Below are 15,655 nucleotides of genomic sequence, written 5' to 3'. Positions count from 1 at the left end.
GTCGTATGTTTGCTTGGTTCTCATAGAAAAAGTTTGGTGTATTTAGCAGCCCTACGACTTACTCATCTGTCGTTATGGGAAGCTTCTAAACCACTTTTTGATAGCAGCGTTAGCCAATGATACTGATACCCCAATTGCTGGTTCTGATCCGGGTATGGGGGAAATTGAACCATCTTTCGCTAAAGCACCCGAGATTTCACCACAATGAACGAATATTCAGAGTAATTTCACCGTATTAAATTTAGAAACAGAGTTTAATCGATTTCTACATTCTTAAACGATTTTTTTAAGTGATCAAAGGACTGCTGCGCCTGCCCTTCAACCACTTGTCAATACCACAGATTTTTATAAAACGAACCCATGGCTCTTGTACCAGAAATATATAAGGACAGTCCTGCAACAACCGCTTTCTTGCATCCGATTTTTCTGGATATTGCCACTCTTGATGGTGTAGCAACGTGCATGTCCGCATTCTCAAGAAACCCACCAGGACAAGGTGGTGTCCGAGGACGAACGTTCACAGCAGAGCCAAGCAGTATTCGATATTCAGTCACGATACAACTTCCACTGTCACCAGTTAGAATCGGACCGCGACCTTTCCTGGGCCTGAGCCATCCAGACACAAGACATTAGATAAACTGTTTGAAATTTATATGTCTAATTAGAATTAACAAGTTCTCCTTTAAAAACACATAATACAACAAGCCATGTAACATGCCAACAAGATCTTTTTTGAGATTGTAACGTGGCGTTCAATCTGTGGAATTGATCAGCTTAACTAAGTTAATATTATAAGTCCGTTATACCAATCTAGACTACTAAGCAGCCCTGCAATTTTTTGGAACAACTAAATGCCGATAGAAATTCGAATATATGAATTTAAGCACATTATCAAGCATTTACAAATCTCGGTTTAGAGGCTCTACTGTGACAATTAATTCCAATATCTTCTTAATATATTTATTGATTTCATAATTTGCTTATAGAAAGACTCATAAAAGGAAAATCTCAGGTAATCGATAGCTTAATGACTCGTACTTGAATTTTTCCGTAGCAGAACTCTCAAAGAATCTTCAAGTAGAAAAATCACAGCATAGAATTACCTTTTTTTGCTCAGTGATAAAATCGAAACTTTGTAAGAAACCTTTTTTAAGAGGACTATGAAGGACAACAGCAAAAGTACAAATCGATATTTTGTATTAAAAATAATGAAATGCTCAGGATAGTTCTTGAGACCTTCGGTTTCATTGAAGTATGCATGGGGATACGGCGTACAGGTCAAGGAGGTAAGTTATCAATCAAATTACCGATACTTTGGTTATTGCAGATGTCTTATAGGAAGTACCGTGGAAACTTATTTAAAGTCTAGAAATTTTGGTTTTATAAGAGAAAAGTAGTTTGAAATTCATAAATGAGAAACGTTCAAATTCTTATTCTTATTTCAATATGGTTTCAAAGAATCTCTTCCATGAAGGTTCAATAACTCCATTTTGAAATAGATATAAGGGTTCTCTTATATGAGGTACGTCAACATGATAAGAGTACTATCTAGCCGTGTTGTGAGAAATTAAATATTCAAGATTGAAAACACTGGATGGTTGTGGAGGTTCTTTTGAAAAGATCGAGCCCAGGCAGAACCTAATTACTGTGAAATCTAGCCTCATAGAGCCGATTTGAAAAATGTCCGTAAGAAGTCTCCTCAAGTGCGAGATGTATGCTGTAATCAGCTTCCCTCCAGATAGCTCAGTGGTTAGAGCATTAGGCTGTCGTATGGAAGGTCGCGATTAAAATCTCACTGGTGCCAGTGGGATTTGTCTCTAGCGCAGATAAAGGAGGAGGGTTTGGGACAACATACTTTATATTATTTTCAGTAAAATAAAAACTAAAATGCTAATATCAGGGAAAGAGATAAATATAGTTGGAGTTATTCCACTAAACTCACGACCGGCCGTCCAAGGAAACGCATTCAATGATAGTAAAAAAATGGTTGCGTTTATTTAAAAATCTCGGACAAATGCTAAGAGGTTCACCTCAATCGGTGCGGCAGAATGGGCTCCGATCCTGCCAAAAAATCAACAAGGGTTTTGAGGCATAGACGCATGGTAAATTAACCAGAGACAATCAAATATGTATCTGTACGCTAAATGTTACATAGTACCCTCATTGGAAAAACTGAGGTACTTGTAAGAACCCTTCGGAAGAAGCACATTGATATTTACGCACTACAAGAAACTCGATGGTGTGGTGTAAGAAGCTATGAACGGGTTAAAAATGGCTACAAAGTTCTCTATTTTGTCAGCGCGCGCACGTAATATGGAGTTAGGATTGCCATCTCTGAGGGTGTCCAAGATGCTGTTAAACTCGACATTTGGATCAATTCCACCTGTTAGCGCCATGGAAATTAGGAAAGCAATCAAACGGATGAAATCGGGAAAAGAACTAGGACCTGATGAACTCTGGAAAACAAAGACCTGGAACCAACATGGTTGTTCAGTAAGTTTTCCTATTGGATTTTTGTGCAACAAGACAACACAACCATTACAATATGGCAAAAGTACATCAGTCCAGCAGAATGTTTAAATTTACGTCGGATCTGGTTATTGTTCCATACTAATATTCGCGACGTCCTTTAAATAACAGTGAACCAAGCAAGATTTGTCAAGAACTGCGGAGCTACTGACACAATACATGCTGCGCGGTTACTCATGGTGAATCATCGTGAGAAGACTGCTCTATGCAAAGCGATGTTTTCCTAGCACCTCATAGCAAAGCTGACCTTGAGCAACCTGTTCAAAAGTGGAATGATCGCCTCATGCCACACGATCTGAATAAAACAGATTTTTTAAAGACCGATTACAATAAAACAGGCACTACCTGTACGATATGTCAACAACAGAGCGATTTGAATGCTTCGGATGAATGCTATCAGCCGTGCAGCGTTAAGAAATTGCTTCACGTATCAGCGCTAATTGGATGGGGCGGCGTTCTTTGTGGTCACATCAATGAACGTTTTAAATCAAGAAAAATAATATCGTCCCCTCTGGCCGACTATAAAAGACAATGAACGGCGCTTCGTGATACTAGAGACGAAGATGTTGCGTTGGATTAGTGGCGTAACAAGTGGAGAAATTGTGAGAAAGGCAACAACAGTGGCTTTATGTGTTAGATGGTGATCAGTTCTGTTCAGATTAGGCCTCTGATCGAACAAAATGGTACAACCAATCAAGACAAGCCGACCCCTTTTGAATGTAACAAAGGCTAAACAAAAAAAAAACATGAAAGTTTTATTGATATCGGTAGAAAGATGTAACGGGAGAGCAGAACAAATGTTTAGAGCACATAGAATCAATTTATAAGACCCAAATACCGCAGCTGGTTTTGAAAGTGACCCCGGAATTTACTCAGATTTTGATAGCGAAACACTTTCTATAGTTAATCTTCAGACTTTTTGATTGACCTAGACATTTTTTGTCCTCCGTATTAATGTAACACTCACATATTGAAATTGATAAGAAATTAATTGATAAGATATTAACATATTTAACATAATAGACGATTTCATGCAAAAAGCTCAAAAATTTTACTTTCAAAATTGCACTTCCTTGGTTCTGTTGTTAATATCCCAACAAGTATCAGTGAAAAGGAGTTTAACACAAATTTTACAGAATTTTTATGTATCTTGGTGTTCAATGATCTGTAGCACATCAAGGGCAAATTTCTGAGTCACTAGTGGTATTGCACAAGGTTAAATTATTCACTGGGAACATAAATGTATTTTTCGACTAATTGGTTCAAAACTATACGATTCGATTTGCCATCTTAAACATACGGTTGCAATAATAATGAGGTCAAGTGAACCGTAAAATATTTGGATGAACAACTCACATTGCCACCAATAATAAAATACTCACCTCGTCATTGTTATCGTTGGAATCATCGTTTGAATATGATGTTGTTTCTAATTCTTTATCACTACTTATATCTAAGGGTTTAAGGAACTTCGATTTGACTTCATGTTGCTCCTGAAAAGGAAAGGAAATATAAGTATAAACCTTGAGGAAATTATTATTATAGAGAAGCAACAAGTCTCTTATCAGTTTTCCTGCCATAGGTGGATATAAATGGCATTTTGTTAATTTTGAATCATAGCCTGTACTCCGTTTTGCGTCGATACTAGACTATCGCTGTATACGTTAATTGAAACTCACTGAAGCATGATCTATTATATTACTTGACTAGTCAATGAATTTTCATTTTTTTATGTTGATGTAATATTGATATGGAATCGCGGAGGAATACGTATGAAAGTGAAGCGACGTTATGTGCTTGATTTAGTCTTATCTAGATAAACTAAGTGAATTTTGGAAACAATTCATATGACTTACTGTTTTCTCTTTAATTATTTGCTCAATTTCCGACATGTCGACTGGGGCGTTCTCTTCTAACTTCTGGAGTGATAGGTTATTTGTCTGTTATTCAGAAAAATAATTATTTTTTATGGTGGTGTAAATCCAAGAATTTCAATTCGATAATTACCAGAGTTGTTGTGTTATCCTTCAAATCCTTATACACTGGCGGTCCGTTTGTAATAACACAGGGTTCTTGAATTGGTTTCATAGGAGGTGGCAATTCAACAGCAATTTCTTCTTCAGCCTCGTAATCTTGTTGCGATGTATTCTGAGCCGTATTTGATGAATTTAGTTCATATTCCTGTTCATTTTTATTCTCTGAAAGCTGTAGGAGAATGAATGTGTATGACAATTTCACAAGCAACTGTTCACTATAACTTACCCTCAAGTTCTTGTCAGATCCCTTCTTGATTAATGTCCTTTCGACTGCAGGCTTGTCAACTTTTCCTTGGGATAGTTTTCTAAGTGGTTGCGGAAGCCATTTTCTTCTGTAAAACAGATAAAAACAGCAATATTATTGCACTGAAATTCACTCTTCACTCTTATCAACTTCAGCCACTTGCCAAAAAAATTTGTAAATCTGCGGTTTGATTAAAGGATTCGAAATAGTACGTACAAAACTGTCGGTCATTAATTTAGTTTTCCTTTACTGTGTTATCCAGCAAATTCTTACTCCCGATAGGGAGGCTATCCACTGTTAATCTATCAGAGAATTTATCATAATTCGAAGTAAAAGTCCGCAGTAAAAAATTATCAACGAACACCGAGAGAGACATGAGCACAAATATGAAGGAGAGTATGAACGATATGCACTTAAACGTTACACCTTACATATTCTTCTTGCCCATAAAGCTCCACACACGTCGCACCTAAGGCGTTCTACAAGATAGAGAGATATCACTGGAGTATTTTCGGAAGTTTAGTGATTTCTCGCACGCAACGAGAATCCAAAAAATCGAGGAAGTTCCAACGATAAACTGAAGCGTTTCGATAAACTTGTAAATTTTTTCACTATGACGGAGAACAGTGAAGCCTCCTGTCTACGTATGCGTAGATAATTCTTGAAACGCTTCTGATGTTTGAATCAGCGCAAACTTTAAAACGATAGCGAAAATTGTGCTTTTGTAAAGATATGCTGCTTTGTAAATATAGTATTTTCCTATCTAAAAATGTCTACACGATAAATACACATACATTTTCAACGACAAAATTTTGATTCAAATACTTGCAAATTATTAATTTCAATCAGGGTTGCTGAACTAGAAATAGAAACATTGGCCTCACTTCCACGAGAACTATTGATTGGATACTTATGAACTGAGCAATGAGATTGTTGGACAATCTAAACTTCGGCTTTATTTTGCTGGGCAATGACCAATACATTCCAATTAATTTAATGAGAAACCATTTCCATTGTTTGGAGTATCGAACGCTGATATCAATTGATCAAAATGCAATTCTACTTAATTGAAGTTCTCTCAAATCGACGAATCAGACCCGAATACTTTGTTTTGTGAAGCAAAACTTCTATTGAACTTCTCTTTCCCGGCTATCTATTTCACGTCACAAAGATTCAGTATCTTTGGACGCATTGTGCATTCTCATCGTGTCATATCCTTCCGACATCTAAGTTTTCCACCCTACCCCAAGTCCAAAGGAATTGTTCACGAATAGTTCGCATATCCAAAAGGTTCATTTACTCTGAACCGATCAATTAAACTGAGACTGCAAGAAAACTTATTTATTCACGATTCTTACGTCGCCATACAACACTTATTGTAATCGTAGAAGGTTGCAAAAAGACCAGGTACAAAATATCAAATCATACTTAAGCCTAAATAAAAACGAATTTGGCATGTCTAAAGAAACAATGGACTCTGATTCTATAAAAAGAGCTCGCATGAAGGTAAGTATGTGATATTATTGAGGCTTTTATACAGGGAGGAACAGAACAAGTCATGTGAAATAGACACAGGAAATAATGAACGTAAAATTACACACGTCTTCCCTTAAGAGTAGACAGACAGTTCCAGTCTGCCATACTCAGTGCAAATATCACTCTCATCTTCATTTTAACGAAGAAGTATGATAGTTAGTTATCTTAGAGAGTCGCAGAAAGATTAAAAAGAAAAAAGTCTGCTACGGAATCTATAAGCAATGCTTGAGGCACTACAGTATGCTTCGAATTAAATTGTACGTACGATTATTAAGTAGAATGCGACTTAAGACGGGAAGCTAAAAGGTTAATGGGAAATAATTTTCATAACATTATCAACAAGCGGAAGTAGCAGCGAAAATAAGGTACATATGGTTACTGTTTGATAAAATCTAAACACTTGGAACACGTCCTTCCCAGTAGAAGATGCAAAACAACTTTTCGATCTTTTTTTCTTCTTTCAGAAAATTTATAATTACTAAGTCCCTGAGTGTTGTTTTGGAAGTTAGGTTCACGCCGCGCTCTTTCTTGGCGGCACAGCACCCCGAGAAGTCGATGCAGTGCTTCACTTGAACAAATCCTAACTTACAAAATATCCAAAAGACATCCTTGCATAATGCTAAAACGTCTGTCACGCATCTAACCTTACCGTTTGACCAAGTGCGCAGGTATTCCAGCTTCGATCAGCTCCACATTCAAACTGCCCAAAAGAAATACTTGGCCGAAGTATGTCGACATCCAGCGCGGATGGCAAGCGAAAAGCTAATAATAAGGTCAGTATTGAATCTTTCTGGCGGTCAAAGGGTAGTATAGATCCCAGGGCGAAACGTGGATTGATACTCTCGATGGAGCATAACACCTAAGAAACGCCTGCTGAACCAACACCATGCATTTTCTCATGGAACGTTCGCTCCCTGTACAGACCGAATGCTGCTCAGCAGCTAGCCGATACCCTGTCCCAATATAAGGCTGATGTAACAGCGTTACAAGAGATGCGATGGACCGCTTTCCTGGAGAAGAGCCGCTACACCATATATTATAGCGGCCGTCCAGTAAACCATGTGCTCGGAGTAGGTTTCTTAGTCAGCCAAAAAATTAAACCTGATGTTATCGGCTTTGAAAATATAAGCGAAAGGCTATGCACTCTTCGTTTGCGAGGCGAGTTTAGAAATATAAGCCTCATAAACGTTCACGCCTCTACAGAGGAGACTGCAGAGTCGGATACTTTCTATGAGGCAGTTCAGCGGACCCTCGTAGCCTGTCCCAAGTATGATATCAAAATCATATTTGGATATTTCAACAGTCAAGTAGGGAGGGATACGTCGGCTCCCATAGCTTATATAGGGATACTAATCATAACGGACTGCGGATTATTCAGATAGCAGTATCGCACGAAATGGTTGTTGGAAGTTCTTGGTTTGCGCGGAAAGCGGTCCACAAACATACGTGGGCCTCTCCAGACGGGACCACTTTCAACCAAATTGACCACGTGCTGATCGAACGCCACCACCACTCAGCCTTGATGAATGTCCAAACATATAGGGGGGCCAATATAGACTCAGATCACTATCTCGTTGGCGTAGTGCTAGCAACGGAACGGAAGAATGCCACATACCGAGTAATGTTGCATTCTCAAAGAACGCGGGCACGCGCAGAGACTTGTCACGAACTCCGTCGAGCGGAGAAGCGACTTCACAGACTTACTTCAAAGGAAGCCTGGGAGAACCAATAAGTCTGTGAACTAGAAAATTACAGGGAGCAACCGCACCAGGCGCGCGAGTTTTACCAATAAGTCAGCAGGATGAAACCTTATACGCCTCGATGCTTATCCAGCTGAGACAAAATATTTTGATGAACTGTTCAACAACCAAAATAACTGCGAATTGTAGGTTCCGAAAACTGAAGACGACGGACAAATGCTGCCACCACCAAGTATAGAAGAAACAGTCCGTGCAATTCTTCGGCTTCAAAATCATAAGTCACGAAGAGTCGATGGAATTACAGCCGAATTGGTTAAATATTGAGGCGACCAGTTAACCAAGTAGTTCATCAACTTGTGCTCAAGGTGTGGAACAGCGAATCGATACCTGACGATTGACAACGAGGCATTATCTGTCTCATACATAAAAAGGGAGATATCACGCAGTACAGCAATTATAGAGGTATCACGTTGCTGAGTACCATCTATAAGATATTCTCTGCTATCTTGCTAGGCCGGATAGCCCCATACGCCCACAACATTATTGGCCCATACTAAAGGGGCTTCACTCCAGACAAATCACCAATAGATCAGATTCTCTCTTTGCAGCAAGCGATGGAAAAACTGTTATGGAGAATATGGACATCAGTTGCACTATCTTTTCATCGACTTTAAAGCCGCCTATGATAGCATAGCCAGGGTAAAACTGTACACGACATGAGAAAATTCGGTATCCCGACGAAATTGATAAGACTGACTGACCCTGAGCAATGTGCGAGGCCAGATAAAAGCAGCAGGATCACTCTCTCGACACCATTCAACATCAAGGGTCTAAGAAAAGGGGATGCCTTACCATGTGTCGTATTTAACCTGGCCCTAGAGAAAGTGATCCGTGATGCCGATGTAAATGTCCACCCAACTACTGGCCTACGCTGACGATATTGGCATCATGGGAAGAACAACCCGAGATGTAGTCTACCTTCATCCAGATCAAGCAGACGGCACGAGATCTTGGGCTGCACATTAATGAAGGCGAAGTACATGGTGGCAATGTCAGTGCCAAAACTAAAAGAACGAACAACATCGAATCTCACTGGTCAAATGAAAACAATGAAGATAGGAGACTACAACTTTGAGACCGTTGAAAATTTCTCCAATCTAGGGTCGAAAGTCACAACCGATAACAGCTATGACGATGAAATCGGCGCACGGTTGTTGGCTGCCAACAAAGCCTATTTCAGCTTACAGAGACTGTTTCGCCCGAAACGTCTCACAATAGGGTCAAAGCTCTTACTGTACAAGACTATAATCTTGCCAGTCCTGATGTATTCCTCGGAGACTTGAGTTCTTAACAAAAAATAACGGCGAACTTTTGGCCGCGCTCGAAAAAAGAATGATGATGTTGGTTGAATCTTTACCCAAAATGCAAATAAAGACTGGCGGAGACCACCTCAAAAAGTACAAACAGGATAAGATAGGTATATGCTAGTCACCTCCAAACGTTTGAGGAGCCCTAAGTCTAAGAAGGTAAAAAGTGTGGCGAAAATTGTCAAAATATTACCGGCTACCAAGCACTCACAGAATCGATTCAGCATCCTTCCCAATGAAGACAATGCATATTCTGCTGAGAATGAAGATAGTGGACATTCTGCTGAAAATACAAAATTACTGAAGCCTCCGCCAATCTACTTACATGAGCGTAACAGTTCCAGTTCCTTAATCCAGAAAATTGGATGTAACAACTTCTATGTTGTGCTAATGAAAAAAACCAATGTTGACCAGACAAAAATCAAAGTCTACAGTGAAGGTGACTATCGTAAAGTCACCAAAGACTTTGATTGGACAGGGAAAAAATACTACATACTTCACCTTAACAAAGGGCTAGTAGTAGTAATTAAAGGCACCATTTGATTTTTTCAGATTTTTCCGTTGGGTAGTTTCTGCGAATGAATCCGTTAAAGAAATGATCATTTTCAACCTTCCGCACTCCCCACCTTCCCCACAAATGTCAAAACTAAGACCAGCTGCGGAAAGTATGTACTAACCGAAACCTTTCATTTGATGCTCCACATGACTATATTTGATGAAAAAAGTTTCCAACCCCCTTTTTCATGTACGGGGACCCCCCCACACTAAATTCGAGAGAGAATTATCCGTGAGCGTTTACAGTTTCCGTCTTTCCACTAAATTTCATGTCAATCGTTACAACTGTCTCCGAGAAAATGCGTGTGATAGACAGAGAGACGGAAAATACTGCGCATTGGGGACTTTCGACATCAAAAACGCATTCGAAGCGCTATTCGCGGCCACAAACGCCAAATTATACATACTAAGTATAATCTTCGACTACTTCCGACAGCGGAAGTTACTTTACGAGAGGGGAGGGAGAACACTTAATATCAGATGCAAAGCTGAAACTTCTGGAAGTGAGGAACATACTAAAGTTCCTAACGGTTATAGGCCTGCTTGAGATACTATGATCAACAGGTACACTATAACCAGTAAAAGGGGCACAATAGTTCTTCAAGGACGCGGTGCGACTTTCCCTTAACAGAATAATAATAATACTTTACGATTCGGATGAAGGGTCGAAGACATACGATATAACGGCAGGAGTTCCACAGGGGTCTGTTCTGGACCCTCTGCTGTGGAACATAATGATGATGGTGATCTACGGCTCCCAATATCTAGGCAGGTTGTTGTCGTGGTATTCGCTTGGCTTGAAGACTTCGGACTGAAACTTGCGGAATAGAAAACGGAGCTGGTACTTTTTATGAAGCGGCGAAAACGAAAACCGTTCAGATCTGCATCGGCCCACATACCGTTCGCTTGCAGTCATCGCTAATATACCTAGGAGTAACTTTCGACTCAAAGCTCAAAGCTGGGCATCAGCTCGACGAAACAGGAAGCGGGCCTTAGCAAGCAAACCGAGCGAATGAGGTCATTGGCTACACGGCAAACAACATGGGTCCAGGCGAAGAATGGTCGGTGGACATACAGGCTAATTCTGAACATAAGAATATGGACTACACGAAACCATGGCGAGACGAGTTGCGACTTAACTCAATTCTTAAGTGGACATGGCGGATACCAAAAGTACCTCTATAGGTTCGGTTTGGATGAATCGCCAGATTCTCTTTCATGTGAAGGTGTAGCAGGAGATGCAGAGCACGTTTTCTTCGTCTGCCCAAGATTCGAACGTCCAAGGAGAAACCTCGAGAATAAACGCTTAACGGTGGAAAATCTCGGTAGCTATATGTTGAAATCAGATACCGCATGCAGTAGTTGGAGCCATGAAATGGATTCACCAACCGCTAAAGGGAGCAGAAGCTTAACGGAAATATAGAAGCCAAGCTAATGCAACCAACACAACATAAAGTAGAAGCAGCTGTTGCATGAATAGTTAATAAAGAAATACCTGAACGGTGGTCCCGCAGGGAGAGTGTGAAGAAGATATGGGAGGTTTTAATCGGTAAAAGTCCAGAATGCGCGTCCTCGATTCTAGATGCGTATCCATGATGGATTTCCCCCAGCAAAAAAAAAAGACGGACAGACAGTAAACCAAATTTAATAAGGTTTTATTTTACACAAAACATTAAAAATGGGCCTTTTTTCAAGTTGAGATATAATCCCCTTCCCAACTCTATAAAAAAGGTAGAAAAGGCGCTCATCGAAAGTACGAAAATATTAGGAAACATTGCAAACCTATCTTTACCGAGAATGAGGATCCAGCCAAAAATCCATAAACAAGGTAATGACACACGAGAAATCATAGTGAACATCAACTCCCTAATTTATAAAACTGAAAAGTGGCTTACGAAAGAAATTAGCACCCTCGGGAATTATACAGCAAGTATTCAGTAAAGAATAGCATGGAGCTAGTGGAGAAACTTGCTGCACAGAAAAACCTGGAAGAAGGCGAAGCAATAAACAATCGTAACATAATTTTCACAATGGAAAAGGAACATGACCATCGAAGAAGTAATTAGAACGGAAGTAGGTCCCACCAAGTATTAAATAGATATTATTGATGAATTAGAGTTCGTCGCCCGAATACTTTTTTGACCATGATTTCAGGCACGAAGAGGTGAAATGAATTTTTATATTACCGTTGGAAGTTAAAAGTTAATTAATTTTAATGTAGAATGTTCTGTCGCTATTGAATTTAAAAAGTTTAGTTAGTTATTTCGTTATTTAGGCGTTTTTATTTGCTAATAAAAGTAAACGTAAGTTACTTGCTCGAATACTTTTTTGAGTGACTGTACGATTATTTAGTAGAATGCGACTTAAAACAGGAAGCTAAAAGGCTAAGGGGAAATCATTTTCATAATATTGTCAACAAGAGTGGCATTTTAAACGGAAGTAGCAGCCAAAGTAAGGTACATACGGTTACTGTCTGATAAAATCTAAACACTTGGAAATCAGTATAGAACGGAATTAGATGAGTAGCTTCTCGTTCTACCAACAACGAAAAGCCGGTTTCGTTACTAATTGTAAACATTGAAAGTGAAATGAAACGAATATTTACGATTATTGAATAAAAAAGATGAAACATCCAATATACGACACATGTTGACATATATTGAGTAATCATTGTTAAAATACGGAAGTTAACGTAACGAACTACGGTACTTGAAGGGAGAAAGTGCTACTATCGAGGTTGAGTAAAGTTATCTTAAATCGCACAGATAAATCGCTGAAAAATTGGTTAGGGAGTATCTGTTCGATTTCCTCTTAGAACAGTCAAACAGCTTTTCTAAACTAAACCATTTACTCAAAAATAAAACTCCCTCCAATTCTTAGATGCTCTCGCACTTCTATTCTGGAAATTTCCAATCATCCAAAGAACATATGTAAGCTCAGCCTTCCTTGTCACTATTGTCAATCCACATCAAATTATCAGATTGCAATCAATAAATCTTCAAGTCAGTCACAAGTTAAAATTTCACATCACAATATTGGCAACAATAACTTTACTTGCCTCCACACTATTTCAAGATGGTCTTTAATCTATTATGACATAACAGTAGCAGCTCCAGCAGCAGCGACAGGTGATGCAACATTTGATTGCGGCATTTGCTCAGAGATTGCGTTTTTTTTTGTCAAACATAAATTCTACTAAGATAACGAATTTGTCGAAGCTTCGTAGTTTGGTTGTTAGCATGCCTCTCATCCACACAATCCAAGTAACTATCTGAATTCAACTACGAATAGACGATAATATAGTCCCACAGTTACCTTCTAATTGATGTGCGACAATCAGAGACACATTGTGAAATACCGCAACATTAGTATATATTGAGTGGGGGATTAGCATTTATTCCAGTGGATGTTAGGAACGTCTAGCTCAAAGAATGCGCAATTTGAGACCTTTAGTGCTTAAGGATTTCATTTCACCCTGAAATGTCTAATTAAAGACAAAAGTCGATCAAAACGTAAATTTTCAAAATGGTTTGCTATCTCGTATTGTATCAGATAACCTAGGGTAGAGCTGATGATCTATGCGAGATAGAGCCCTCCAGACCCCGAAACGATTGTCTCATCAATTTCATTCTATTCAAAGTTTTTGGCATTATTGACAACAAAATTTAACTTCAAGATATCAGTCAATCATTGAAGCCTAGTAGATTATAGTCGAAGATCATTCAGCGCTGTAATTAATCCAAAACAGTAATTGACAAGGTCGACACTGTAGCGCTCATGAATTGATATAAATTACCTTTGCTGTGATTGATTCAATCAGATTAGAGAGTACGCTAACTACAAATCTCCAAAGTATTGTAGATATCTAGAGCCGCATTGTAGTGGATATCAAAGTTATTTATGAGCCCATCATCACAACAGAATTCATCAGACATGTAGAATTGTCAAAAAAATGTTTCTTTTTTGCATATTTTCAAAGTTTAGACCTTCAAAAATATACCTGTGAATGGATTTTTAAAAAATCGCTGATTAAAAAATGTAAGTATAAAATTACTTAAACTGCCCAGAACGAGACTCAAAACTAAACGCGTTTTTCTCGAAACCATCTTTTTCCGAATAGTTGACATCATATCTTGAGTTTCAGTACCCATTTACTTCAAATTGTATACAGAGCTTCCTAATGTATGTCGCTATCGTTTGCAGAGATCTTTTTTGAATTTTTTTTCTATTATTTTTGAAAAATTTCCCAAAGTTGAAAAAAGTAGGGAAAAAAATACTCTATTTTTACATGGCCGCCATTTTGAGAAAAAAATTTTGTCTGTAAATCGCTCTCGTCAAATGATAAGTAATCCCTATCCTTTAAGAAATAATCAAGATTTTTTTTCCAGATCAACCAAGAGAGTGGAATCGTGTCAAGGGCAGTGCTTTAGCCTCCACTTTGTAGCCCTGTTCATTTTTGAATTATGACTTTTTCTAACTATTTTTTTTGCTCTTTAAAAAAAAAAAAACTGATAAATAACCCGATAGTAAATTTTTTTTTTATTTACAGCGTTTTAAAAAACTCCTAAAATTTGTCCCTCTAGACTAGATTAATGCCATTCATCCGATAACTATATTGCGTCTCAAATCTTTCATCCATTTGAGAAAACTCAACGTGCAAGGAGAAAAAAAATGAGGTAAAAAGAGGGAATTCTGCGAACATTATGAAAATTTTGCATGAAAGATTTTTAACTGGTGATGCTAATCCCAAGCGGCCAAGGTAATCGGATGAAAATATCGCAGCCGTACGGGCCAGTTTTGAGCCATCTCCAACAACATTTTAGAATCGTAATTCTGTACAGTTGGGCATTGCTCGCCTGCTTTACAACGCATATTGACTATTGTCTCTATTTTGAACCCGTACAAAGTTTAACTGACATAAAAAAATGTTGCTTGTCGAAAACTCATGTCGATTGGAATGGGTCCAAAAGTCATTCAAGTGTCTGAAAGTAACGAGTATTTATGGCAATAAACGACACCTTACAATGCTTCATCGTATGCTGATCACATCATTATCAGAGGAACGTTGAGTGAGTGAATAACGAGAGGCACCACATTATCGTTTCGGCAGGGAGGCGACAGAAGGATTAATTCGCTAAAAAAACTGATAAAAAAGTTCTTAGAGAGAAACAATATGACGACACTCTTCACATAAGCAGAACCATGAAAAAATGGCGGATACCGATCATCCACCCATAAATCAGCTATCAGGTCGAAAACCTTCTAAAGAAACTCGACATCAAAGTAATATCTACTAACGGACCACATCGAGTGAAGACATGAATAGAAAGCGTCAAAGGCCCCAAGGATGACAGCCAGAAAAGCGTAACCTACAAGATAGTTATTATTATTATTATTATTCTGTTAAGGGAAAGTCGCACCGCGTCCTTGAAGAACTATTGTGCCCCTTTTACTGGTTATAGTGTACCTGTTGATCATAGTATCTCAAGCAAGCCTGTAACCGTTAGGAACTTTAGTATGTTCCCCACTTCCAGAAGTTTCAGCTTTGCATCTGGTATTAAGTGTTCTCCCAGATGTATCGACCTACTTTGCACAAGTGCCGGACACTGTCCCAGGACGTGCATAGAGGTTTCGTCCTCCTCCTCACAGAACCTGCAGGCAATGTCCGTAGATATCCCTAGCTTCCCT

The 15,655-nt window shown here is 38.8% G+C and overlaps 1 protein-coding gene across 1 annotated transcript in view; it reads right to left on the bottom strand.

Annotated features, from left to right (window-relative positions):
- Window positions 1-15,655, bottom strand: part of LOC119647431 (triple functional domain protein) — a 120,044-nt gene that overhangs the window by 13,041 nt on the left and 91,348 nt on the right. The window contains exons 12-15 of the mRNA XM_038048339.1: window positions 4,792-4,897; window positions 4,537-4,734; window positions 4,386-4,469; window positions 3,912-4,022 (exon numbers count right to left, since the gene is read on the bottom strand). Coding sequence (XP_037904267.1) covers window positions 3,912-4,022; window positions 4,386-4,469; window positions 4,537-4,734; window positions 4,792-4,897 — 499 coding nt within the window. The remainder of the gene's footprint in view (window positions 1-3,911; window positions 4,023-4,385; window positions 4,470-4,536; window positions 4,735-4,791; window positions 4,898-15,655) is intronic.

Source organism: Hermetia illucens, chromosome 2, assembly GCF_905115235.1.
Source record: "Hermetia illucens chromosome 2, iHerIll2.2.curated.20191125, whole genome shotgun sequence".
Classification (NCBI taxonomy): domain Eukaryota; kingdom Metazoa; phylum Arthropoda; class Insecta; order Diptera; family Stratiomyidae; genus Hermetia; species Hermetia illucens.
This window is presented reverse-complemented; position numbering and strand designations above follow the sequence as displayed.